Below are 27,203 nucleotides of genomic sequence, written 5' to 3' on the forward strand. Positions count from 1 at the left end.
ATTTGATGGCGTACTCAAAATTCCGAAAAAACATATTTTTCATCAAAAAAAGTTAAAAAATAGTTTTAAAATCGCTGCCATTTCCCGTTACTCAACTGTCAAAAATCGTGAGACATGTCATTTTATGGGAAATTTATTGTACTTTTCGAATCTGAAATAACCCAGAAGGGTATTTTTTCATTTAGAACACATTTTTTCATTTTAAAATTACGTGTTTTTTCTAACTTTGCAGGGTTACATTTTAGAGTGTTACTATGTTCTACAAAGTTGTAGAGCAGACAAAAACAAAAAAGTATATACATATAGACATTAGGGGTTTGCATGTATTCTTCACGAGTTATCAGAATTTTACAAAAAAGTTTTTTGAAAAATTTATGATTTTGACCATTTTTGACCAGTTTTTCGAATTTTTAACCCCAAATACTCAATCGTGTGCTTTTGAAAGTATTTTTTTCGGAATGTTCAGCTAATTTTGCATAAGAAAGACTCCTTGGACGATTGTTGTGGCTTGTGCACTGCTTGTAGGGGAAATAAACCCATTTTAAGCCTAATAAGCGTTCTTGTTTGAATGATGCTGGATAATCTGGAGTGTTCCTTGAAATTCAAGAAAACCAAGTACACCAACGAGTAGAGCAACTTTTTGTGAACATTTCTGTTTATTTTCACTTTTATTAAAAGTTATGCTATTCCTTTTACAAGCATTTTAAAAAAATATTTCAAAAACGCATTCTAATCAGTCGTGTGCATTGGGCCGCGCCCATTTTTCTATTTTCAGCATAGTTTTTTTTTTCTTCCAACGCTCGTTTGGGTCTGCTTCGTGCTGCCAACATTGATAAAATTTTGAGCGAACACTCACGAAAAGTAGCATTTATAGAGAAAGTTTCCTGGCAACACCACAAGCGCTGCTGGTGGTATTGGTGGCCACCCTTTGTTCTTTATTTGCCTTCGCTTCTCTCTCGGTTTTTTTTAGCCTTCGATTGGAATGGATGGTCAAAATTGAAACGTCAAAAGACTTAGCGCGTTTGTTTTTTTGATGGCGCTTGCTAATTATTTACATGTTTCGGGATTATTTTTCAAGTGAGTGACTAAGTAACGGTCAAAAGAACATGTTGCCGGTAGTTGGAAGCAATTTTATACCTTGAGCGCTTTGAAATCGTTAGCGCAAGTGAAAAGATATTGATGGCGACTTTCGTTAAGCAGTTAACCTCTGATCTTGTGTGTGGATGTGTGTGCCACCAAAATGATGTGAAATGGTCTCGCAAAATAGAAATTATGATCAAAAGTGCATTAAATTTGATCTTTTTGGCCAGTAAGTGGCATACATTTGCGTGCTTACTCGAGGCGGTGCTGTTGCTGGTAAGTTTACAGCCTAAATAGTATTTTTGGAGCTTTAATCGAGCATCAAACTCTCCATATGACAAAGACAGGTGTTTGATTAGAAAGGGTATATTTCCCCTATGTGGGGATTTTTCGAAAATAAAAAAAAACAAACCGGGTACACTCACTCATCACAAAAATATTTTTTTTTGAAAAAAAAATCTGATTCTCGCAATGCACGAGTCACAACAATTGTCCAAGGGGTCATTCTTATGGCTTTCCGAAAAAAATACTTTCCAAAGCACACGATTGAGTTCGAAAAACTGGTAAAAATCATAACTTTTTTAAAAAACTTTTTTTGTAAAATTCTGATAACTCGTGAAGAATACATGCAAACCCTTTTGTCTATATATCAAAATTTTTGTTTTTGTCTGCTCTACAACTTTGTAGAACATTGTTACACTCTTAAGCTTTGAACAAGATTGTCCGTTCGACGCAGTGGTGAACGCAGAACGCTGTGCCAGTTCGATTTTTCCATCAACTGTCAGTCGAACAATCTACAGGGGTTGCTTTGTTTAATGGTCGATGACTGGCAGGCTATGATGACAGGCGCAAAATTTTGCGTTTGCGTCCAGGCCTGACGGACAATCTTGTTCTTACCTTTAAATGTAACCCTGCAAAGTTAGAAAAAAACACGTAATTTTAAAATGAAAAAAAATTGTTTTAAATGAAAAATTTACCCTTCTGGGTTATTTCAGATTCGAAAAGTACAATAAATTTCCCATTAAATGAAATGTCTCACAATTTTGACAGTTGAGTAACGGGAAATGGCAGCGATTTTAAAACTATTTTTTAACTTTTTTGGATGAAAAATACGTTTTTTCAGAATTTTGAGTACGCCATCAAATCGGGCGTCTATTTTACACAAAAGTCCCTTTGACACCAAATTTCTATCTCTTCACGGTTGCGAGCTACAAATCACTGAAAAACGTGTCTTAATAAAAAAACCAGAAAAATTAAAGAGGTCGTACCGCCCCACCGTCACGAGATATCGCAAAATGGACCTCGAATTCGTGATCAGGGACCAAAATTACCCCTTAGAGCAAAGTTTCACGAAAATCGAAGAGGGGTCGGGGCAATTGCTATGTGAGTTGGCGGAGAATGACCCCCATATAATTTCCCATACAAATTTGGCAGCTGTCCATACAAAAATGATGTATTGAAAATTCAAAAATCTGTATCTTTTGAAGGAATTTTTTGATCGATTTGGTGTCGTTGGCAAAGTTGTAGGTATGGATATGGACTACACTGGAAAAAATGATACACGGTAAAAAAATGGTTATTTTTTATTTAAATTTTTATCACTAAAACTTGATTTTCAAAAAAAACACTATTTTTATTTCTTAATATGTTTTAAATTTCCAAGAATTTTCAGATTGTGCAAAAAATCTTTGACCGAGTTATGAATTTTTGAACCCATCTTATTTAATCTAATCATACCCTAGCGCAGCCAATCTTTCTAAGGGATCCTGGATAGTGCCTTAGGTTAGATTACGCCTTCTAGCACTCTTCTTGTCATTTATTAATATTTGTAGTGCGCCATTGCATTAGAATGCATTGAAACATCAGAAGCGTTAAAGCGGCCAGTCCTACTGCGTAAAGCCGTATCGCAAAGATGATTCGTAATTGGGTTGAGTTTGAGCACTGAGTGTTCGAACAACAACACAATTCTGAATCGACAGGGGAGGAAGAAGCGTAGGGACACACCAGCATACGCTCCGAGATTTGGTTGTATTCGTTGGGAGCACCATGCTAAGAAGGTTTGGTACTAGGGGAAATATACCCATTTTAATCACACTAAGCCGGTCGACCAATTGTCATCACTTTTGCCGTTTTACGCTATTAAATCAACATTTTCAGATGTATCAACAATGAAGAGTTGCTTACTCACTTTAATTTGAGCTATTTATTGATTTGAAACAGTCAAAAACACTTTATTTAAGCTGTAATTCATGATCAAAGTGCTGATAGGCCGATAATAGAAATAGGCTGAGAAAGGGTATAGTTCCCCTACTTAGTTTTCCTTCATTTAGTATAACTCGCCTTCACATAAAGCCGTCGTTTCTGGTTTGCACCGGAAGCAAAGCAAGATCGCCCCAGCAGCTTGTCACCGAGTTGCGGCTGAGGACAAAAGCAAAGGCCAGCAAAGCCAACCAAGACCCCTACACAATCCCCCTTCCCTTCCCACGCCTTGTCTTTAACATCAATTCCTTTCCTACTAACCCCGAGTAGGCCGCGGGTAATCGGCTCCCCTCCCACTAACATTTACACACAAGAACCTCTGTAATTATTAAGTCAATTGTAATTACATAAGCCGACTCGGTCCTAACCAGGTCCCAGCACCGAAAAGCACCTAATAAAAATAATTTTATGAAAAAAAAGGTTTGGTACTCCGGGACCCTCTGGGATGGGACATTGTATTTCCACGAATGCCCTGGACACTATTTGCCGTGGTTATAGAGCCACAACCCGCTCTCTGTAACAGTATTCCTAATTCCAGTTCACACTCACCAAGTCGTCATGACCTAGTGGTTAGCATTTTTGCTTACCAATCCAAAGGACAGGGGATCGTTCGTTCTTATTTATCATTTCAAATTTATGTGTTCTTAACTTTCTCGTTGGGAGCAGATGGGAATCGAACCCAGAACCATTCGCTTACAAAGCGAACACTGGAACCAGTCAGCCACCCCGAGCATGGGTAAATAACAAGAGAAATGCGTAATAATACCTTTCTCTGGTATCAATACCAAATTTTGGTATTCCTGGACCCTTTAAAATTTGTCTTAAGGATTATGCAAGAGCAAAATGTGGTATCATACCAATTTAAGGTATTGTTTTGATATTGCAAAATTGCAGAATTTGTCAATGGTCGAACACCACATTTTGGTATTATTTTGGTATTAAAGTGTTTTACCAAATTCCTCTGAAACTATGGGAAAATTTTGACCAATTTTGACAAAATAATTAATTTTGCGATAAAATGATGTCTCAAAGCGAATGCTTTCATTGAAAACCGGAAATTTCAAACTTGATTTTAAACATTTTTGATATACCCCCTACAGAAATGACTTAAAATTGTGGAAAATTTTCGAAGTCAGGATGGCACATTTTGGTATTATTTTGGTATTAAGGTGTTTTATCAATTTCCTCTGAAACTATGGGAAAATTTTGACCAATTTTGCAAAATAATTAATTTTGCGCTAAAATGATGTCTAAAAGCGAATGCTTTCATTGAAAACCGGAAATTTCAAACTTGATTTTAAACATTTTTGATATACCCCCTACAGAAATGACTTGACATTGTGGAAAAATTTCTAAGTCAGGATGCCACATTTTGGTATTATTTTGGTATTGAAAGGTTTCATCAATTTTCTCTGAAACTATGGATTTTTTTAAATTTTTGACGAGATAATTAATTTTGCGCTAAAATGACTTGAAACCCAAAAATGTTAAAGCTGATTTAATTTTTTTTTGTGATATACCCACTAATATTTTTTTCAAAAACGTTGAAATTTTTCTAAGTTGGGATAACCAAATACTTTGAAAAACGAGTCAATCAACAGATTATTGAATTTTGGTGAATTTCAATCCAGTTTCATTTTAATAATACCGTAAACTGGGGTGAATCGAGACACACGGGGCGAATTGGGACAGCATTTTTAACCATGTTGGAGCACAATATTTTGATTTTTCTGGTTGGATTCGGTTAGAACAGACTCAGGCCAACAAAATGTGTACATCCATTTCCAAATTTAAAAGCTTTAAATGCTCTAAAAACTGCTGTCCCTATTCAGACTGTAGTCCCGATTCACCCCAGATTACGGTACTTATTTTTCAATCTTGTTATTTTTCAGAAGCTTCAAGAACTTCAAGTACAGCCGTTCATCAATGACAAATGCATTCGGTGTGGTGAAGAATATCACTAAGAACAACATGGAATCATCAGATGAGTAGATTTGGTTGTTGCATAACCCGAGCAGGGGTAAATAACACGGGAATACCAAATTTTGGTATTACTTGTGCAAATACCAGCGACCAAAATGTGCTCTTGGTTGCCCAGTAATAGATGGTAAAATACCATGAAATCATACCAAAGTCTTGTATGTGAAAGGGCACAACAATACCAAAACATGTTATTCCAATGGTAAAATAATACCACAAAATAAAATCATTTCAATACCAAGTTGAGGTCTTCTGGATTTTTGAACATTGCTTGAATACCAAAACTTGGTATTGCCATGGTTTTAATTTAAGGTATTCCCGCGCCCTTGGAAAATCATATTTTGGTATTCCTGTGGTCTTCCACAAACATGATTTTGGTATGATTTCATGGTATTTTACCATCTATTACTGGGCAACCACGAGCACATTTTGGTCGCTGGTATTTGCACAAGTAATACCAAAATTTGGTATTTTCTTACCATTTTTAGTGCAGCAGTTGCACTTAGTGAAAAAAACGGAAATGATCCATATGCAACAGCCAAATCTACTCACCTGATGATTCCATGTTGTTCTTAGTGATATTCTTCACCACACCGAATGCATTTGTCATTGATGAACGGCCTGTGCTTGAAGTTCTTGAAGCTTCTGAAAAATAACAAGATTGAAAAATAAGTATTATTAAAATGAAACCGGATTGAAATTCACCAAAATTCAATGATCTGTTGATTGACTCGTTTTTCAAAATATTTAGTTATCCCGACTGAAAGAAATTTCAACGTTTTTGAAAAAAATATTAGTGAGTATATCACAAAAAAAATTAAATCAGCTTTAACATTTTTATGTTTCAAGTCATTGTAGCGCAAAATTAATTATCTCGCCAAAATTTAAAAAAAAATCCATAGTTTCAGAGAAAATTGATGAAACACTTTAATACCAAAATAATACCAAAATGTGGCATCCTGACTTAGAAAATTTTCCACAATTTCAAGTCATTTCTGTATGCGGTATATCAAAAATGTTTAAAATCAAGTTTGAAATTTCCGGTTTTCAATGAAAGCATTCGCTTTGAGACATCATTTTAGCGCAAAATTAATTATTTTGTCAAAATTGGTCAAAATTTTCCCATAGTTTCAGAGGAATTTGATAAAATACTGTAAAACCAAAATAATACCAAAATGTGGTGCTCGACCATTGACAAATTCTGCAATTTTGCAATATAAAAACAATACCTTAAATTGGTATGATACCACATTTTGCTCTTGCATAATCCTTAAGACAAATTTTAAAGGGTCCAGGAATACCAAAATTTGGGATTGATACCAGAGAAAGGTATTATTATGCATTTCCCTTGTTATTTACCTATGCTCGGGAAGGATCATTTACGTTTTTTTCACTAACTGCAACTGCTGCACTAAAAATGGTATGAAAATAGCAAATTTTTGTATTACTTGTGCAAATACCAGCGACCAAAATGTGCTCTTGGTTGCCCAGTAATAGATGGTAAAACTCCATGAAATCAAACCAATATCATGTTTGTGGAAGACCACAGGAATACCAAAATATGATTTTCCAAGGGCGCGAGAATACCTAAAATTAAAACCATGACAATACCAAGTTTTGGTATTCAAGCAATGTTCAAAAATCCAGAAGACCTCAACTTGGTATTGAAATGATTTTATTTTGTGGTATTATTTTACCTTTGGAATAACATGGTATGGTATTGTTGTGCCCTTCCACATACAAGCTTTTGGTATGATTTCATGGTATTTTACCATCTATTACTGGGCAACCAAGGGCACATTTTGGTCGCTGTTATTTGCCCAAGTAATACCAAAATTTGGTATTCCCGTGTTATTTACCCCTGCTCGGGACGGCCGCTCCTTAAGTTATGAATTTTTGAACCCATACTGATTTTTTCAAAAGATCGAAATATTGATCGCAAAAAATGTCAACTTCATTGTTTGATCTAAAATCAAATTTGCAATCAAAAAGTACTTTAGTAAAATTTTAATAAAGTGCACCGTTTTCAAGTTAAAGCAATTTGCAGGTTTTTTTTTTTGAAAATAGTCACAGTTTTTCATTTTTTTAAATTAGTGCACATGTTTGTCCACCTTTGAAAAAAATATTTATGAAAAGCTAAGAAAATTCTCTATATTTTGCTTTTTGAACTTTGTTGATACGACCCTTAGTTGCTGAGGTTTTGCCATGCAAAGGTTAAAAAACAAGAAAATTGATGTTTTCTAAGTCTCACCCTAACAATCCACCATTTTCTAATGTCGATATCTCAGCAGCTAATGGTCCCATTTTCAATGTTAAAATATGAAATCTACTTGACCGAAATATCAATCTGATAGGTATATGCGTTTATGCATTCCATTCTTCTCAGCGGGCTAAGGCGCCAGTCCTTACTGTTAATGCTGGGACTCAATCCCGGCGGTTGCAACTTTTTTTTTTGTGTTTACAAAAATTGTACATGCAGCGTGTAATATTAAGTATCTTTTTTGATGAAGGTGATGTGCATGCTTTTGCATGCGATTTTACCATCGGATTTTTTTTTCTGTGTATCCCTTGGCACATGGAAACTAAACCTAATTTGGTGGTTGGGTTAACATTAAGCACCAATAACTTCAAAAATCATCTCCTCGCGACATTTCCATACATTCATTCTCCCTATCTTGATTTTAATAATTCACGTGCAGACGAAAATGAAGATATACTACATGGAGATATGCTTTTTCATGATATTTCTAGATATATTTCAAATGAATAGTTTTTTATTAAACAAACTCTTTTTAATTAATTGTATTCAACATGTTTGTAGTATTCGTAACCTAAAACAATCGTATAAATTTGTATTTTTCTTTATGCATTTTTATTTCAAGCACAAGAATTTTGTTGATTTTTTTTTATTGAACATGAACATTAGAGTGGTTTAAATTTAATTGTTCGGGATGTGAACTCAGTATACAAATTGTATTGCCTATCACAAGTACACGTTGATTTTTTTTGTAAAATAATTTCAAAAATGCTATCAAAGCACTCCGGATAACGGTGTTTAGAAATAAGATGATGATGAAGATGCACGACGTTCGCTTGCATGCACTCGAACGTGTGCTCCTCACTCTGTTTACAAGAACATTTCATAATCATATTCACTTCGATTTTGAACGTTTGTGTATTCTCCGGAGAAAAAAAAATCCAGAGCAAAGATTTCTACTTTCTCTCGTTGCTCTTTCAAAGTTTCGGTTACCACTTTTTGACTGAATGAATAAAATAGCAATGTGTTCTCTTCGTTTTTGGATTTCTCTGATGCCAATGCCTTATGTATAGTGAACATGTAAAAGTATACAAATTCTCTATATATTTTCAGCCAAGAAAACTCTGAGTTTTTACAACTTTATCAGAATCAACTGCACCAGTCTTCAGTGAACGTTGGATATAGCAACATAGCGTACGGCAGCAGCAATACTACACAGTATGATACAGGAAAATGTGACTCAACACCAACGACAGGTAAATTAATATGATAGTACCTTTTTTGGAAACCAACATTAAAGCCGCGTTGAACATTTTGCGTATTCCAGAGTTGTACTTGCAACATATGTAGGATATTTATTTGTTCTTGAATGATTAATTTATTTCGTGTGTGATGGTACCAGCACATGCCAATGTAATATTCAGCAGGAGAACCGCGCGCACAGTTGTAGTTGGGCTAGAATAAACAAAATTATTGGATACAGGCTGGCTTCTTCCCTATAACTTTTTGGTTTAGCTTCTAACATACGGTCAGCTAGCCGCTAATAAACCGTAAACTAGAGTAATGTGAATAATCCAGTTTACGTCCTACTTCTCAATTTCTTTGCTTTTTATAATTTTTCCGGTATTTTACGAAAGTAAACATTTCTAAAAGAAATTAAAAAAGCTTATTTTTTTTGCTTTCAAAATAAGATTGTGTTATTTTGATTTAAAGCTAAATTTTAGCCCTTCTTCTACTGGAAATTTCTGTAATATTTAGTCTTTTGGTATGAAATATTAACTGCTCCGTTTGGGTAGTAAATAATGCAGATCAAACATCGATTTTTTCCAGCTTCTCCAATTTTACTATCACTTTCACGGAAAGAGAGAACGGCATGCACATTCATTGATTTTTTTTCTTGTGAGGTGCGCAATGTGGTCTGCTTTGGAATCACTGGCTTATGTCGATTTAAAATAATTCTTGATCAGTCCGCTTTATGTAGTGGCTCAACGAACCACATGTGTATGAATCAAGTAAATACACCCACATTGTCACTAATAAATTGCGTTCATTTTGCATTGATTCAAATGAAGTGTTCCAGATCTTATGGCTAGCTCTTTCTTATTTCAGACAAACCGCTAGGGCTCAGAACGACCGAATCTGAGATTGGTGGCAACACATATAATAATTTGGATAAAGCATCATCAGTTCCCGATGAAAACAACTTGAATTTTAATCTTGTAAAAAATAGTGCAAAATCTCTATCCGCCAACAACTGCAGTAGTACTCAAAAAAGTGCAGCATCAGGCGCAAGTTCCGGTAGTGGCGGGAATGGGAGCAGTGAATATCAATTGAAATATTACAAAAGTGATAACAGTAACAATTTGAATACTCCGACGACTAACACCACTACAGATCATCAGCATATGCTGAGTGAGTCGATTGACAATTCAAACAATAGTGTAAGAAACTCACCACTATTTAATGGATGTAAAAGTGTTCTTCATCAGGCCATCTCACTGAACAATTCCAACAAGCCTTCAATTAACAAAAACGCGTTGCTAAGCTCGTGCCAGGGGTCGTTCCATTCTTTACAGGGTGGTCTTAGTTCGGATACAAATACGTTTGTGCAACAATATGGCAGTAGTATATCGTCAACAAATTCATCTTCGAATGCTGCAGCGGTTGCCAGTTCACAGCAACAATCAAACAGCTTAGCTCATTTCCACCAACAACAACTTTTACAACATCGGCCGGGTTGCTCTTTAACGCCTGCTGAATCGTTGAATGGTAGTGGCACGCTAGTATTTAGTAGGTCTAGAATTAACAGTAACAGCGATGCAACTAATAATAAGAGTAATAATTTCAACAAGTTTAACTACGACAAAAAATGCTCTAGTTCTGGTGCTAATATAAATATACATAGTAATACTCGTAACAAAAGCAATAATAATAGTAACACAATTAACATTAGCAGTAGTAGTAGTAGCAATCATCAAAGTGAAACTAATCAATTGAAAAGTATAATCGAGTTAAATACACAAGTTAGTGAATTGAATAGTAAAAATATTGAGTTCAACAGGCAACTAAGTGCACCTACTGAAAACAACAATAATCAAAATAACCCCAATTGCTACAGTAACAGTGTGTACAATCTTTACTCTAATCACATATTGAGCCAGTACTACACAGGATCTCCGAACACAAATAGCCTAAATAGGACAAAAAAGAAGAGAAGCTTCAAACTGAACGGAAGGTAAGTAAATCTACTAAGCATAAGAAGCAACATTACGCAGGTCTCTTATGATTTTTTTTTTTATTTTGTCTAAATTTAATACAGTTAAACCTCGCATAGTGCGCAGGCGTTAAGTTTTTCTTCGATTACTCCGAAACGACATAATATTTTTGCAATCTGCTTGAAGCAATTTGTTCGCATTGTTGCAATCTACAATTAACTTCAAAAACTAACTTAATCCACCTATGTGGTAGATGCCTTCCTCACTTTTTACCAACATAATACCATATGAGTGGTATGGACACATATTTCAGGTATTTTTTAGATCCAGAACCCAACCAACGATTTGTCAGATGATGGATCCAAACATGGTTTACATACATTTGAGTGAGATCCGGCTTCAATGTTGTGGACTCGTTGGAAAGGTCTCTCGATTATCTAAACAACAATGGGTCAGATGATGGATCCGGACATGGTTTACTATATGCATGAGATCCGGATATATGTGAAAATACATTTTTATACATAATTTTTGAACTAGTCATCGAAACTTCAATTAATTCAATAGCGATGTATGGGATCATAAACCAAGTCGAATGCGACCAGTTTGGTCAAAATCGGTTCAGCCAGTTTTGAGAAAACTCAGTGAGAATTTTGGTCACATACATACATACACACACATACACACACACAGACATTTGTTCAGTTTTCGATTCTGAGTCGATATGTACACATGATGGTGGGTCTTTGAGCTTTTAATAAAAAGTTCATTTTTAGAGCAGGATTATAGCCTTACCTCAGTGAGGAAGGCAAAAGATTGCAAAAATATTATGTAATTTCGGAGTAATCGAAGAAACACAAAGCGTAACGCCTGCGCACTTTGCGAGGTTTAACTGTAATACAGGCATTTGGGTAGCCACCGATAGCAAAACAGTTTACTGAAACAATGCTAAATTAGCTGACATTGTGGCAAGTACATTTTTAGCTGAATGGAAACCGTTGTCGTTGTCATTTTTAGACCACGTTTTTCACTTTTCGTCCAATAAAACCGCTTCGGGTTTGGGCACGTTACTGATAATCCTTCTTGCGAACAAATTTGAAGTAACATCATGTAATTTCCATCGTGCACCGAATGTTGGCATATCAGAAATTTGACGTTCAAATACAGCTGCTAAGAAGATAATATTGAAAGCCAAGTGAGATATATGGAAAAAACCTTCAAGAGCACTCAAAGACTTTTTAGAAGTTCTGTTTAGAAGTTATGAGCACAATCACATAAAAATAAAGCTAAAATAAATTTGTCTATTGAACCAATGTTTTCTACGTATTATTCTCGTCAAAATGAAGATATTTTTAATGGGCAACAAGCATAACATTACCCAAGTAGCATTTGACAACATGATAAATTTGACTAAGTCCATTTGTTGTTTTGTTTTGCTGTACACCCAGAACTGGGCATTGGCATACGAGAGGATAAAGAGCACGATTTGGTAGTAAAATGATACTGTGTGCGGACGGAGAGGATAAATCCCGAAATTACCGAGAGTACTTTACTCATGGGATCATCTTCAAAAAAAGTTCATCTATAAAAAAAAGTAAGAAAGGCAAAAAGTACCGGTATCGAGACTCGAACCCAAGACCTTCGGGTTATTGAACCGTGCCTTTGCCGTATGGGCCACCATAGTTCGATGACTAAGTGGCGTTCATTTGTCCATGTAAGCCACTCAATAGGATGAAGTATTTTTTTTTCTTAACTTATTTTTATTAGGTCCGTTTAGGTGCTATGACCAGGTTAGGACCGAGAGACGGTTCAAAATAATATAGAATACATAAAAAAGATTTTCATTTCCCGCCGTATTTGCCGAGCATGTAACTGACGAGTCTCAATTGGTCCACGCGGGTCTTGCAGGTCTGGAACCTGGCGCTGTACTCGTTAAAAATGTGCCACAGCTCAGTCGAACTGTAGAGCACCTCCTCTCCTTCCGCCGTGGTGGTGGCACCGGCGCCGGCGCCGGTATTTACTTGACTGCTTCCTGCGGGTCGAGGGCGATCCTTTGGTTTTACGTCCGGGACTGCGCCCGGCAGCGGATGGAACTCCGCCGGCGTGAACGCTGCACCCAGAACTGGGTATCGGCATACGAGAGGACAAAGAGCACGATTCGGTAGTAAAATGATACTGTGTGCGGACGGAGAGGATAAATCCCGAAATTACCGAGAGTACTTTACTCATGGGATCATCTTCAAAAAAAAAAGTTCATCTATCAAAAATAGTACCGGTACGAAACTCGAACCCAAGACCTTCGGCATATTGAACCGTGCCTTTGCCGTATGGGCCACCACGGTTCGGTAACTAAGTGGCGGTCATTTGTCCATACATATAAGCCACTCAATAGGATGAACTGTTTCAATGAACGAATGAACACGCGAGAGGTCTTTACTCACGCAAAATAGTACTTTCCTCACGTTTCTTTTCGGGAGGACTATCCCCTCGGTCTTTAACTTTGGGCGTGGAACTGCTGGACTCTGCTTTTCCGGCTTCCGTACCGGCGGTTTCAAATTCGATGACTGCCCGGATGAAATCCGCACGCTTGGGGCAGCTTCGGTCCATGGCTTCGTGCGTTCCGTTGCAGTTGGCACACCTCTTCGGCTCGGCTTCTTGCACTTGACAGTCGGCCTCCCACCGGATGATAGTGCTTGCCACAACCTTCATTGAAGAGAGCTTCTTCAGATTGGTGTATCCCTTGGGGAAGACCACAATGTACGGAGTTTCGTCCACGGCTGACTTTTCCTTCCACTTGATGATATGCACCTCCAGCGCGTCCAGCTTGAGATCCCTCTTCAGCAGGTACTTGCATCCGGTTTCAGTTCATCGGGTAAACCACGAAGAACTACCCGATGATTTCGTTCGCTCCGTCGTTCGTGGGTGTAGAATTCAACTTTGTGCTTCTTGAAGAGCACTTGCAACTTGTCGAAGTCTTCGACAGAGAAGCTGGTTACCTTGGTGCCAAACCGGGTAATCTTGAAAATTGGCTCGAAATCGTATTGACACAGCGACGTTATTTTCACAAGCCTGTAAAAGGCCGTGGAGCTTTGCGTGGAGCTCTTTACCACCAAAGGTGGTTGCTTTTGTTTACCTGCCAACTGGCCGGGTGGCAAAACCGCCGTGGCGTCTCCTCCTCCTGCTGGGCTGGCATTGTTGTTGTTTTTGTTTCCGCTAGCGGGCTGAACTTGTTGTTGTTGCTGCTCCACTTTTCCTTCTTCGACGACAGCTCCGGTGATCTCAGGGGACTTCTTCCGCTTCCGATTTCCGGGGATGAGTTGGAAATCATCCGTCTCGGAGGTCTCTTCTACCTCCGTCCGTCAAACAACTCGAGGCACGCAACGATGCCTCTAGCGCGCACGACACAACAAACACGTCTACCAGGATGAACTGTTCCAATGAACGAATGAACACGCGCGTTCTTTTACGTTGGGTGTGGTAAACGAATTAAATGAACAAAGAAATGAAACATTAAAAACATTTCTAAATAAAGATTCAATTCAAATAGTGTAGATGAATTAACTTCCATTATTCACATACATTTTGGACCCATCATGCGTTTGAAATAATACTTTTAACCTACTGAGGCAAATTGAAGAGTAATGTTTTTTTAATATATAGAAAATTCATAACTGTTACGAAACACAGGCCAACTATAAAACAAATAGTCACAACTGTTAATCTTATAACCATTCATTTTATGAGTGTCGGAACTTAAGTGGACCATTTGTTTTTTTTTTATCATTATTTTTATCATTGATTAGTTGATATACCAACTCTAATGTAAAAATACATACATATAATGATTTTTTATCTATCAAATTTTCAGATTGTTTAACGCCGCTAGTACTGATTCTATTAGATTTCATTCAAATCTACTAAATCAGAATGAAAACGATTTAAGGGTATCGATTGATAATACATGCACAGATTCTTTAGTAACTGCATTAGACGACGAGGCGCTTCTGATAAATGACTACATAAACGACATGGCAAAATCAAAGGTAACATACTGAACGGTAGCTCTTAATTAGCATTTACCCATACATACAAAGTTATCTTTTCAGGTACATTTCGATGATGTTTCCCTTTATGGGACTCCAAAGGAAGAACCGCTTCCTTGCATACCACTGTCAACAGAAAAACCATCATCGAATTTTCTCAAAAACCAGTTGCAAGCATGGTTTCAACCGACAGACAATCGACTTGCGATGAAACTATTTGGAAGTAAAAAAGCTTTAGTCAAAGAGAGAATTCGCCAGAAGACAGCTGGTCATTGGGTCATTCATCCGTGCAGTTCGTTCAGGTGAACACATAAAACGTGTGTTTTAGTATACCCACGTCGTGAAACTTCAAGGATCATCTCTCATCTGTGAAAACTGGAGAAAAAAACTACGTTTTTTGTTCTATTTTTAGATTCTACTGGGATTTGTGTATGTTGCTACTGCTAGTAGCCAATTTAATTATTTTGCCTGTTGCCATTTCCTTTTTTAATGATGACCTCAGCACAAGATGGATTGCCTTCAACTGCTTAAGTGATACGATTTTTTTGGTTGATATCGTAGTCAACTTCAGAACAGGTAAGATGGTAATGCTTAAATTATCCTTTTTGCAATTCCGTCGTGAAACTACTTACTTTTCCTGTCATTCTTGAACGACGAACTAGCCTACTGTTCAGTACCAAAAATAACAGAATCGAATAGCAACACTTTTTCAAAATAAATGCTGAAAAGTTCTACTTTTAAGCACAGAAATCGGTGCTGAAAAGTTGAACTTTTCAGCACTTGTTTCGAAAAGTAACACTTTTCAACATTTTTTTGATTTAAACGATTTATTGACGAAATACATGAAAATTTTACTTAAAATTTTATTCAATGGGTGTGTTTCGGAATTGCAAAAAATGTTGTATAGAACTCGTTGCAAAACTTGATTTTTTCGTTGTTGTGGTTTGGTTGAGCGTGAATACAAAGAGACGAGTTGTTCCTTTTAATTCCGCTATATATTTTTAATATCTTGACAGATACGTATTTCGTCTACTACTTGCAGACTTCATCAGTGTTCTGTTCTCGCCTGAAGGTTCATCGCTGGTGTATCCATATTTGTAGTTACTGTAGGTACTACCTCCTCGTTCTTCTTTTGTGCCTGTATAGGTAACAGCTTAAACAGCCACGTTGAGCCGTTACCTGAATCCTTGTTGAGTAAACATTTGTTGCCTGCCTTGAAGATTTCCAAACATTCAGCGACAGCCAGCTTCGATGGGTTAGTGATGTGTCTTAAGATGACCGCGTCGCTAGTTGTGATGTTATGTTTTGTCTCGATGATGTGTTCGGTTACTGCTGACTTGAAATGGGGGACAAATCCTTTCCGTTTTTCCTCCATGGCAATTTTGACATATGTGTGTATATGCTCATCCAACCTGGTTTGCAGCAATCTCTTAGTTTGTCCAATGTAGCTCATATCACAGTGGCCGCAGGATACCTCGTAGATGCCGGGTTTGCCTAAAGTCGGTATGGGGTCTTTCGTTGAACCTAAGATGGATTCCAACTGGCTGTTTCTACTGCTGAACACAAACTGCATCAATAACTCGAAATCGATGAAAATGCATATGGGACATTTATGCGATCAGGGGCAGTATAGGTCATCGCTGAAATTTTTAAGTTATCGCAGTTTTAGTGGAAAAAGTTGATTTTTTGCCGATTTTGTCATTTTCGTGTTTTTGCGCGCGGCGCGTCGAAAAAACACGGATTTTATTTTCAAAAAATCATATCTCGGAATCCTGTTAATGAACTTTTTTAGAATGTTATGTAAAAATGTTCGGGGATTCCGATAAAAATATTTCCAGACATAGGCTCTTTGGTCCAGACACCGTCAAAACGGCATTTTAAAGTTTCATTCGACCTTTTCATATGTTAGGCTAAATTTTTGAAACTTCTTATTATTTTTCTTTGAAAGGCCAACTTATCACCTTTCATTTGCGTATAAGACAATTGAAATCGGTTGAAATGGCGAGGAGTTATGCTTTTTGGTAAAAGTGGATTTTGCGAAAATTGACGAAAATGGCCATTTTTCAGCCCACCCTAAGGCGGCGTCAAAAAAAATCAAACCATCCACATTAACGACCCCCGGGTCTTTTGTGGTCTCTATTGCAAGTTTCTGCTCGAACCTAGGAGTCCGAAGGCTTGAATGGGGAGAGCACCCAAACCTCTTTCTACTCCAAGGAACCTTCCACCCCAGTGTTTGAACTGACGACCTTCGGATTGCGAGTCCAACCGCCGCCAGCGATTCAACCGGAGTAGGCTTGGTTTGGTGTGTTGTTTGTACTTATGGCATGGAGACGACTCCTACACCTGGAATGACTTAACGGCCTAACAACTAAGGCCGGGACCGACATTTTACTTCCTCATCCGATGGAAGGTTGCAGCAGATGGGAATCGAACCCAGATTCATCCGCTTACAAAGCGGACAGCGTAACCATTCGGCCACGCACTGCCACACAAGGGCGGCGTAGGTCACCCTAATGGCCAAGCAAAAAAATACGGGTCTAATTATTTCGTCCAGGGAACCCCCAGAAAAATATTGAGTCCGATCCGAACACTTTTGTTTTTTTCCATGCTGTTTTCATGGGGAATTGCTGTATATATATGTGCAATTGGCCGACCAATATAATATTTTTACAAAAAAGCCAAAGTTTTACTAAATAATAACTAATAATTGGTGCCTAGGCAAAACACTCACTTGGTATTCTACTTTGGTATTCCATTTCTCGGCTGAAACTGAATTATCAAATCAAAGCAGCAGGTAGACTCGAACTTTAAAATTGCTATTTTATTTTCTATACATGGAATTTAACTTATCGAACGTTTTCTGATTGGTTTTATGTTATTATGCTTAGGGTGTCCAATTCTCCCGGGTCCCGGGGAACGGGAAAAATATTTTTAAAATCCCTTGAATTCCCAGGATCCCGCGAAATTTTTAAAACTGTCATAAAATCTATGTTTTTATTATATTTATTATGTTTTGCATGCCTAAAATCATAGACTTATCTCAATACTATTAATTGGTGATAATATACACTTCAATCTTAACATGGCTAGCAGTTTTTAGATAGCTTAAAAGAAATTTTTTTTTGAGCTATGGATATTAAATGCACCAAAGTTTCCAATACAATTTAATTCAAATTAAATTAGTCTCTTATAAACGTAATAAAATGACATGACTATCAAAGCTTGTAAAATTTCTTTTATTTTGTCTATTATAACAAAAACGACACCAAATAAAATTATACCAGTCAATGAAATTTTTTGGATAAGTTTTGACTTTCATGTTTCATTTAAAATATTTTACAAATGGGAATTTGTCACTAGCGCCAGAAAATCGGGGCTACAGTCTGATCAGATATAGGGGTAATTTTTTTATATCTCGTGACGGAGGGGTGGTACGACCCTTTTCATTTTTGAACAAGCGAAAAAAGAGGTTGCAGCCTGAAACGGTGATGAGATAGAAATTTGGCATCAAAAGGACTTTTGTGTAATTGGACGCCCGATTGGATGACGTACTCGAAATTTTGAAAAACCGTATTTTTCATTGAAAAAAACACTAAAAAAGTTTTCAAAACTCAGCCATTTTTCGTTACTCAACTGTAATTTTTTTTGATGTACTTTTCGAAAATGAAATAACCCAGAAGGGTTATTTTTCATTTAGAACAAAAATTTTCATTCTAAAATTTAATATTTTTTCTATCTTTGCAGTGTTATTTTTTAGAGTGTAACAATGTTCCACAAAGTTGTAGAGCAAAGAATTATTGCGCGTATTGAGAAAAAATCAGTTTTGGTGGTTTTCTTGTAGAGGTCTCAAAGATACGAGCGCAAGCGTTTTTGAAATTCATCGCAGCAACCGTGTTGAATTTCATTTTCCATTGCTGTCAATTTACAAAGGTTGAGAAAATTATGATCAGTAATTCCGCCAGATGCAACGGTTTCGTGGCCTTTGCGGCAGGCATGGCGATCCTCGGTGTCCGTACCGGGTCGGATGGACGCTCTGTGGGTGGTGATGTCTTTGTCGGGCCGAGTTGTCCCTCGTTGGTGAATCGACGGCACTTGTATACGCCATTCGAGCCGGGCCACCGGATGCTTGGGCTGCCGATTCAACTCCAAAGATTTCTGCCCGATGAAAGGAACGCAGTGCGTTCATCCAGCCAGGTGCGAAGCTAAAAAACCACCAAGCCCACCGCGAAGTCCAATAGAACCGCTGCACAATGCCCAGAAAACCGGCCAACCGCAGGCGTTCTTTTATAATGTAACACATTAAGGGGGTGGGGTTGGGGGTGGTTTGGCTACGGTGTCGAAGACTGTTACATTTGAGAAACCGGATGTGGCCACCGAGGAACATGGAAAACTTGTCCAGAAGACGAAATTGAACTAGAGACACTCTATATTCAAAAATTTCTATATGTAGCATGATCAGTTTCTACTGTTTCCTCAATACGGTTCTGGATGTGGCCAACGGAGAAATGAAATGAAATCAGTTATCGTATGAATAAACTTGATGAAAATTCAACAAACTTTTGATCTTTGGTTCGTGCAGTGTGATTTTTCATTACATTCTGTTTCTGTGTGAAAAAATCAAGCTTTTGTAGTTTGCACGAAACCATCTTTTTGTAAATGTTTTGGTCTATTTTCCCCGTCGTCTTGCGCCTTTTAGCGCCAACAAAATCAGGCGGCTTAACGTTCAAAAGGTTCTCCTTAGGACATTCCCCGATTAGCGTATGCCTGGGCAGCAGGTTCGCCAACGAGGGGAGGGGAGCCTGCCCGACGAAGCCAACAACGCCCGCAGTGCCTCAATTCGATGGTACGGTACAGCTTATCCCGAAGGTCGCAGATACCGGCACCAGTACGGATGCAACCGAGCCGGCCATGAAACTCACAGAACCGCAGATTCCGTCACCGTCATTGGTGTTGAGCCGAACCGGCAACGTTCGACTTTGGCTACGCTCACCATCTTCACCACACCATTGGTGGTGTAGTGTGTGTGTGAACGATATTTCTCTCTCGCATTATTTGAACTTTTCACAGATAAACAGACAAGCGCTTAATTTATTCATTTATTTAATCGATCGTATTAACTATTTACGATACGAAACACAGTCAATCATGAAATATTATTATTAATATTTTCTACCAGGCTTATCTCCGACACAAACATCAGTCAGCTAACACCAACAAGCAATCGACAGCCAGCAGCAAAAGTCCCTATGATTTTGCTCATATTGACAATCAACATGTTTTTAATTTTTTGTCTAAGCCTACTCTCTTGCCGTCTCTATAGGTTTTTCCATTGCGACGGTATCTTTCTGCGGCGATTAATTGGAGCGCAGGATTCTAATTTTTCTTGAAATTATTAATACAAAAATGTTGATATATCGACGCTGTCGTGCTATCATGTCGCACCCGCCATTTCGACGTTTCGAGAAAAAACGCGATTTATTGTTTGACATTGAATAAACAAAAAAGAGAGCACGCAATGGAAACAGTAAAAAACACGTTTTGTTGGCTGACCATTCTGTGCATTGTACCGATGTTTGGTTGAAGTTGGTTGTCGGAGTCCCGACAAATGTTCACGGTAATCTAACTTGTACGTGCGTCAAACGCGTTCTGACCTGAAATCCCTTTGGCTAATTGTCGCACTTACATCAATTTTCAGGCTGTGTCAAGATAGCACGACAAGATTGAAACTTCTTTCATATTTAAAGTGACAAAAATGCACGGAGGTTTTTTCGGATTTCGTTCAATATCTCAGGATTGAAATCGAATTTTCGGGATCTGTGAAGGTCAATAGCTGAGGCTTTGTGAGCTGCACAAAATGGCGTTCTTAACTCAATTTGGTCTAAAATGCACGTACGACAAGTTAGCACGACGGCGACGATATAGCCAAGTAACCACGGGACACTAAAAAGTGACTTTAACTCAACTCTATATCAAAATATAAAGTAAGCTATTTAATTTCACAAAACTCTATATTCACTTGTAGAGTGAGAGTAAAGCTAAAAGTGGCGACGTTAACAGATGATATACAGTAACTTTGAAAAATGTTGATATAGGGACGTGGCGTTACATCGTGCTACCATCTGTTTTTTTTTAAGTGCAAGAGTGGAAAAGTGCTGAGTCATCGTCTTAAAATAGACGGTCGTCCCCTATAGAGGGATGGCGTCGCTATTTTTAGACCACGTCTTCCACTTTTTCTCATCGAAACCGACAACTTTATCGACTTCATTTTGCTGGACGAGATAGGACGCCGTCTATTTTTAGACGATGACTCAGCACTTTTCCACTCTTGCACTTTAAAAAAACCAGATGCACGCAGAAAAATAAGGCATATTTGAATCAACAAAATGTTTTGTTGATTTGAAAATCAAGATTTTGTTGAATCAACACTAAACGTCAAAGCAACTTTTTCAAAACAAAAAAAGATTTTTGTCGAATTGAAAAAATCAAGGTTTGTTCCAACGAAAAATCAGCGTTGATTATATTCAACAAAATTTTTGTTGAATCAAACCTCGTACAGGCTGATTCTACAAAATATTTTTCTGCCTGTGGCAGCACGATGTAACGCTGCGTCCCTATAGAGTTTTTCTCCAGAAAAACAAAAACCAAACTACTTTACCGTACCAAGCCCCCTCTCTCCCTCTTTCTCTATTTTCTTTGGAAAGCTTTTTCCCTCCCAACGTTTTTGATACATTATTTGATTGTCCCAGCTGAAATCATGCGAGCCATCCGTTTCCTCTGTCTTAAGATATGCTTTCTAGAGGAGATAATTGTCGAAGGAGTTTTTTCTTGTGTCATTCAAGTGAATGAAGTAAAAAACGGGGGCAATGATTTATCAACATTTATTTTGTAATCACTTTAATTGAAATACAAACGCTTACACCGATTAAACACTCAAATATCACTTCTGTATGCCTCAGCTGCGGGAGGGAACCAGGCCTTCGAAACAAATATTTCCATAGGTCAAATGTTAGGGAATTTCGTGCACTACAAGCTCAATCAGAACATTTTCCTGAGACAATATTGACAACGTCCTAATGCTGGCTTATATATTGTATTTTCAGGCATTATGCAACAAGATAACGCCGAACAAGTGATATTAGATCCTAAGCTTATTGCAAAACATTATTTGAAAACATGGTTTTTTCTTGACTTGATTTCATCGATACCTTTGGATTACATCTTTCTTATTTTCAACCAGGTACGTACCCTAATGAATCATAGCTTTTGGGACAGTCTGATTTTAATTTTAAAGGAATATAAGTAATTTTTACAACTTTTCATCTTTTTGCTTTCAGATTCAAAAAAATAATCAGGTGAGTATTAATTTTACTGAACTATTAGAACAGTCTATTAACAAATTATCGCGATGCTGGTGATAAATCCTGGAAGTGGAGCTAACCAAAGGAAAACAATACAAATTATAACTTTTGTTTCAGGACTTTTCTGATTCGTTCCAAATACTCCATGCTGGAAGAGCTTTACGCATACTGCGGCTGGCAAAACTATTATCATTAGTGAGGCTACTGCGGCTTTCCCGTTTAGTACGCTACGTTTCACAATGGGAGGAAGTTTATGTAAGTATTAATAGCATGCTGTAAAATTTTATTCATATTAAAGAAACACATATTTAAATGTTCAAGCATATTCACTCACTAAAGCATGTGATTTTTTGTAGAAAATTGCAGCTTCCAATTTTGTTGAACAACTGAGAACAACATTTTTTGCTTCAAAAATGATTGGATTGTAGAAAAACAGTCGCAGCAAAAAAAAATGAGTGTTAGTGTTTCAAATTTAATTGTGAGATGAAATATTGCATTATAAAAAAAAACACACACACACACACACATTGGTTTGTTTTGGTGTATGTATTATTCGAACAAAGATTTGATGAAGCTTGTTTTGTTCACACATTGTAAAAATGCTAGATTCATTTTCCATATCATTTAATTCTACATACAAGCATAATCAACTAGACATGAATATTTGATCAAAGCCAACTTGGCTTTGGCTTTTTTTGTTTGATGCCACTATCCACTGCGACCAGGAATTAGATCTATTGCGGACTTGCAATTCTATTTATATAGAATCACAAAGGCTTCTTCTGTTATTAGGCAGATGGGACACGCACACACGCTATTGTTGAGCGACTGTGTCGAGCGATCCACTGCCGTAACTTCGCCGCCGAAGAGGTTTGAATGTGTTTTCAATCCTCTTTGGCTCTGCCTTTTCCACTCTGTACTGTCCAAATGTATCGCTAGAACCGAAGTGCACATTTTACGTTTACTTATACCCAGCTAGCCCTTAAGTTCTGGTTTCTGGAAAACTCGTCCCTTCAAAGCACTTTTTGCGATCGGGCCGTGGAGCTCTGTAGGGCAATTATACAGAGAACAGTTGGTCCTTATACATGTGAAGAGTACAGGGGAAAGGATGTGCCGAGCCATGTGGGTTTGAAACCACGATCTTGGCTTTGGCTTAGCCAAGAAAGAAAAAATACATTTAACGTGAAGAATTCCATAATTCCACAACAGTAAAAACTTCATTAAAAACTCAACTAATGAAATAACTGCACCAAAATGATTCAGGAACAAATCCAATGTCAAGGCTCTGGAACTATATTTTTTCTGTTTGAGTATTAAGACACTGAATCCTGATTATAAGGAATATTGTATCGTGTTACCAGACCCGTATCCAGGATTCTTTAATGGGGGGTGTTTCCCCCCAAAGGCGTTAGGGGTGTATGAGTTTGATAGGAAGGGCGTATATAGTCAACAAATGCGTACCAAACAAATTAAAAAAAACACACACAATTTCAATTTTTTATTTAAACAAAACGTGAAATTTGCTTTTTACATTGTAACAGAAATGCTAAAAAAATATCTTACACTCAAAAAAATGAGTTCGCGTAAACGTGAACAGAGTTCATGCCAACGGGAACAAGGAAGAAAACTGTTCACTTTCATGGTGCAATGCACTGTAAAAGTTGAACAGTTTTCTTCCTGGTTCCCATTGGCATGAACTCTGTTCACGTGTACGCGAACTCATTTTTTTGAGTGTAATATCAATAAGTTCAAGAAATATTGTTATTCTTGCATCTATGATTGGTGTGCTATATTTGATTGAAAATATTGAAATATCGTTATTGAATACTTAATAGTTTACAAACGATAGTTTTTTTTTCAGTAATTGTTTTATCATCAGTAACTTGTTTTGCCCCCAAATTTTCCGGGGAAATTTTAAAGGAATCATTTATCTGTACACAGCTTGAGCCCGATTGATAACGATTTCGTGTACCCCAAGCCAAATCAATTTTAAATGGAAATCAACTCGTAAGACCTATGCGTCTTGGTTTTCACCGTTTTTATATTTTTTAAAAATATTATGAGTGTATAGTTCGTGTTTTAAGGAACAAGTTCCCAATAATCCTTTGGTTTGATTTTAGTTTGAAAAAAAAAATGTATTTTTTAGGTTGATGTAGACGTATCTTTTCGATGTTTTCAGCAAAGTTGTTCTTTAAAATCTGAACTATAAGCTTATATGGTTTTTGGAAAATCAAAATCAAACATCAAAGCTACGAAAAAAAAGTCGTTGATCATGGCACGCCATCAAATCGGGCGTCCAATTTTACATAAAATCCCTTTGACAAAAAAAATCTATCTCATCACCGCGGTGCACCGTTTCAGGCTGCAAATGATTGAAAACACCTTTTTTATCGCATGTTCAAAAGTGAAAGTCGTACCGCCCTTCCGTCACGAGATATAAAAAACGGACCTCGGATCCGTGATCAGGGACATAAGTTACCCCTTAGGACAAAGTTTCACGCAAATCGAAGAGAGGTCGGGCAACTTTTCCGGATTTCCTGTGACTTGGTAGAGAATAGGGTCCTAAAGCCCTATGTAAATTTTTATGTACAACGATTAAAAATATGCTTAAAAACCATTTCTGATCACTTTTTTTTATTTTTATGCAAAAAAAAAAGTTTCCAAGACAACATTTTTTCGATGGATCAACTATGGTCCCCTTGGAAAGAGCTGTCAAGTAGGACCGTTTCTGTCAAGAAGAACCAAATCAAAAATCAAATCAAGAAGTCAAGAAGAACCGCGAGGTTGATTTTTCAAAATTGATTTGAAAATACATTTTAAACTCTTTGTGGTCGTACAAAGGGTCATTGAACGCAGAAAAATAAAACTATCACTGTAAACAATAATATCAGCAATCTAAGCTTCATTTTATGACCCAATTACCCAAAAATAATCTGTTTAATTGTTAGGCAAGTTGAAATCTCTTTTGGATTTCAAATTTATAAGCTTGCAGTAGCAGAATTTACCTACATCCATCCCTGCTGGCAAAAATGGCAATCGAATATTGCCACGAATATTGCTCTGTCATTTTTTGTTTCCAAAATATTTGACAAAGATTTTTTTTAGAAAGGTAAAATTGTAGGGGCAGTGCCATAATAATAGGGGATTCGAATTTGTACTTTTTTGTGTCCAGTTGGGGGCCCTTATTTAAAAATAAACCATTGCGGCGTACATAGTCTAAGTCGGATTTGAATCTGGCAGATAACGATCTAAGTATTTTATTAACAAAAATCCAGGAGGCCTCCGGAGGGCCTATTTAGTTAGTCAAAGGTCAAAATAATAATAGCTCTGGGTTGACTATCAAAGTGTCTTTTTATTTTTTTTTAATATTTTTATTATGGCGTATTTGGTAAAAGTTGATTATTTGTATTGCTGTCAACGATCAAAGTATTTCTTGAAATATTTTTATGAGGGCGTATTTTGCGAGAGTTTAGTTTTTTTTAAGGCGTCAACGATCAAAGTTTTTTAAAATATATTTCCATGAGGGCGTATTTAGTGAGAGTTGAGTTTTTCTGTGGGCGTCAACGATCAACGTTTTTTTCATGACGGCGTATTTGGTGAACGTTGAGTTTTTTTTCAAGGCGTCAACGATCTAAGTTTTGCCTTCCTCACCTCACTGAGGAAAGGCTATAAAATCACTCGGAAAATGAACTTCTTAATACCTATTGACTCAGAATTATGTTCTGGAATCTATGACATTTTCCCGAAACCCATATTACCGAAGGGTCATTTCCCCGAATGCCTCTTCCCCGAAAAGACACTTTCCCTAATAGTCATTTCTCCGAATTCGATTAACCCGAATTTCCCATTTTCCCTAATCGTCCACATCCCCGAAAGTCATTTTCCCGAATAGGCCACAATCCCGAATGCCACTTACCCGATTATTCATATCCCTGAATAGTAGGGTGGTCCAAATCCGGGCTTTTTTGGGGCTACCCCCTGAAATCAAAGATTGACCCATCACTAAGCTAAATTCCAAATTTGAGCTCATTCTGACCACGGGAATTCCTCCCTCCAATCGCTTAAAGTTTGTATGGGAAAAATCATCAAAATGTATGGAGAAAAGCAACTGTTATACTTTTTTACCTGTGGAAGGCGACATAGCTATCCGATTCTTACCATTTCTCAAATGTAGAACCTTCATTAAATTTAGAACAACTTTCCCGAAGACACCACATTTTCAGGATTTTTTCCCGCGAAGTTATTAGCGCTCAAAACTGACCATTTTTGCGCGGCTAGCTGTAAGGGGCTACCTAACAACGATGTTAAATTCCAATTCGTACACACACGTGCTTTCTCTCAGGTTCAAACTCTCTCACGAGCTTGCTCGCCTGCCTGCCTGCCTGTTTACCTACAAGCGCGCGCTGTTTCTCTGCTTGGACTTTTGTCGTCGTCGTCGTTTTCGTTTGCTATCCGCTGCGCTGCGTTCATGGCATGTTTATTATAAGTTTTAAGATATATTTCGATATTTATTTCGAGATATAAAATTAAATGTAATATGTGATTAACAATAGATATCATATTATCAGAGCGTGTGTGAGAGAATACAAATTTGATAAATTAGTTCCTCCATAAATTGACATCTGTTATTATTGAGTAAATTTTTAAATAGGGATATTGTCATTGAAATTTATTTCTAGTTTTTTTTAAAATGGTTTCATACCAAACTCAAGACTGGGATTTTAACTATTCTAGAAATAAAATATAAGACTTTTTTTAACATAGTCAAGTATAGATTTCAGGAAGAACAATACACTTAGACAATTCATCGATTACGGGAACTGTTTTTTTCACTTTTGTATACTATCAAACAAGCCTAAAAAGAAAACATTTGAAGTTTCTTCGTAGCCCTATGATCACGATTATTTCTCATTCCATAGAAAATATTTTAATCTGCCGAAAATATAACAAAATTCCTTACAACAAATTGCGGTACTTATATTTTACCTTGACGATTATTAGAGGTTTATGT

General features: G+C 37.2%; 2 protein-coding genes across 6 annotated transcripts in view; one reads left to right on the plus strand and one right to left on the minus strand.

Moving 5' to 3' along the window:
* Positions 1-9,014, minus strand: part of LOC119767089 — a 127,144-nt gene extending 118,130 nt beyond the window's left edge. The window contains exon 1 of the mRNA XM_038254656.1: positions 8,853-9,014. Within this exon, the coding sequence (XP_038110584.1) occupies positions 8,853-8,889 (37 nt within the window). The 5' untranslated portion in view covers positions 8,890-9,014. The remainder of the gene's footprint in view (positions 1-8,852) is intronic.
* LOC6048111 (potassium voltage-gated channel subfamily H member 7) overlaps positions 1-27,203 on the plus strand; it is a 142,460-nt gene that overhangs the window by 32,260 nt on the left and 82,997 nt on the right. For all 5 annotated transcript variants that reach the window (XM_038254652.1, XM_038254653.1, XM_038254651.1 and 2 more), the window contains 8 exons: positions 8,690-8,832; positions 9,686-10,811; positions 14,660-14,834; positions 14,898-15,136; positions 15,247-15,410; positions 21,935-22,071; positions 22,169-22,186; positions 22,310-22,447. In XM_038254652.1, coding sequence (XP_038110580.1) covers positions 8,690-8,832; positions 9,686-10,811; positions 14,660-14,834; positions 14,898-15,136; positions 15,247-15,410; positions 21,935-22,071; positions 22,169-22,186; positions 22,310-22,447 — 2,140 coding nt within the window. The remainder of the gene's footprint in view (positions 1-8,689; positions 8,833-9,685; positions 10,812-14,659; positions 14,835-14,897; positions 15,137-15,246; positions 15,411-21,934; positions 22,072-22,168; positions 22,187-22,309; positions 22,448-27,203) is intronic.

This window comes from Culex quinquefasciatus, chromosome 2 (assembly GCF_015732765.1).
Source record: "Culex quinquefasciatus strain JHB chromosome 2, VPISU_Cqui_1.0_pri_paternal, whole genome shotgun sequence".
Classification (NCBI taxonomy): domain Eukaryota; kingdom Metazoa; phylum Arthropoda; class Insecta; order Diptera; family Culicidae; genus Culex; species Culex quinquefasciatus.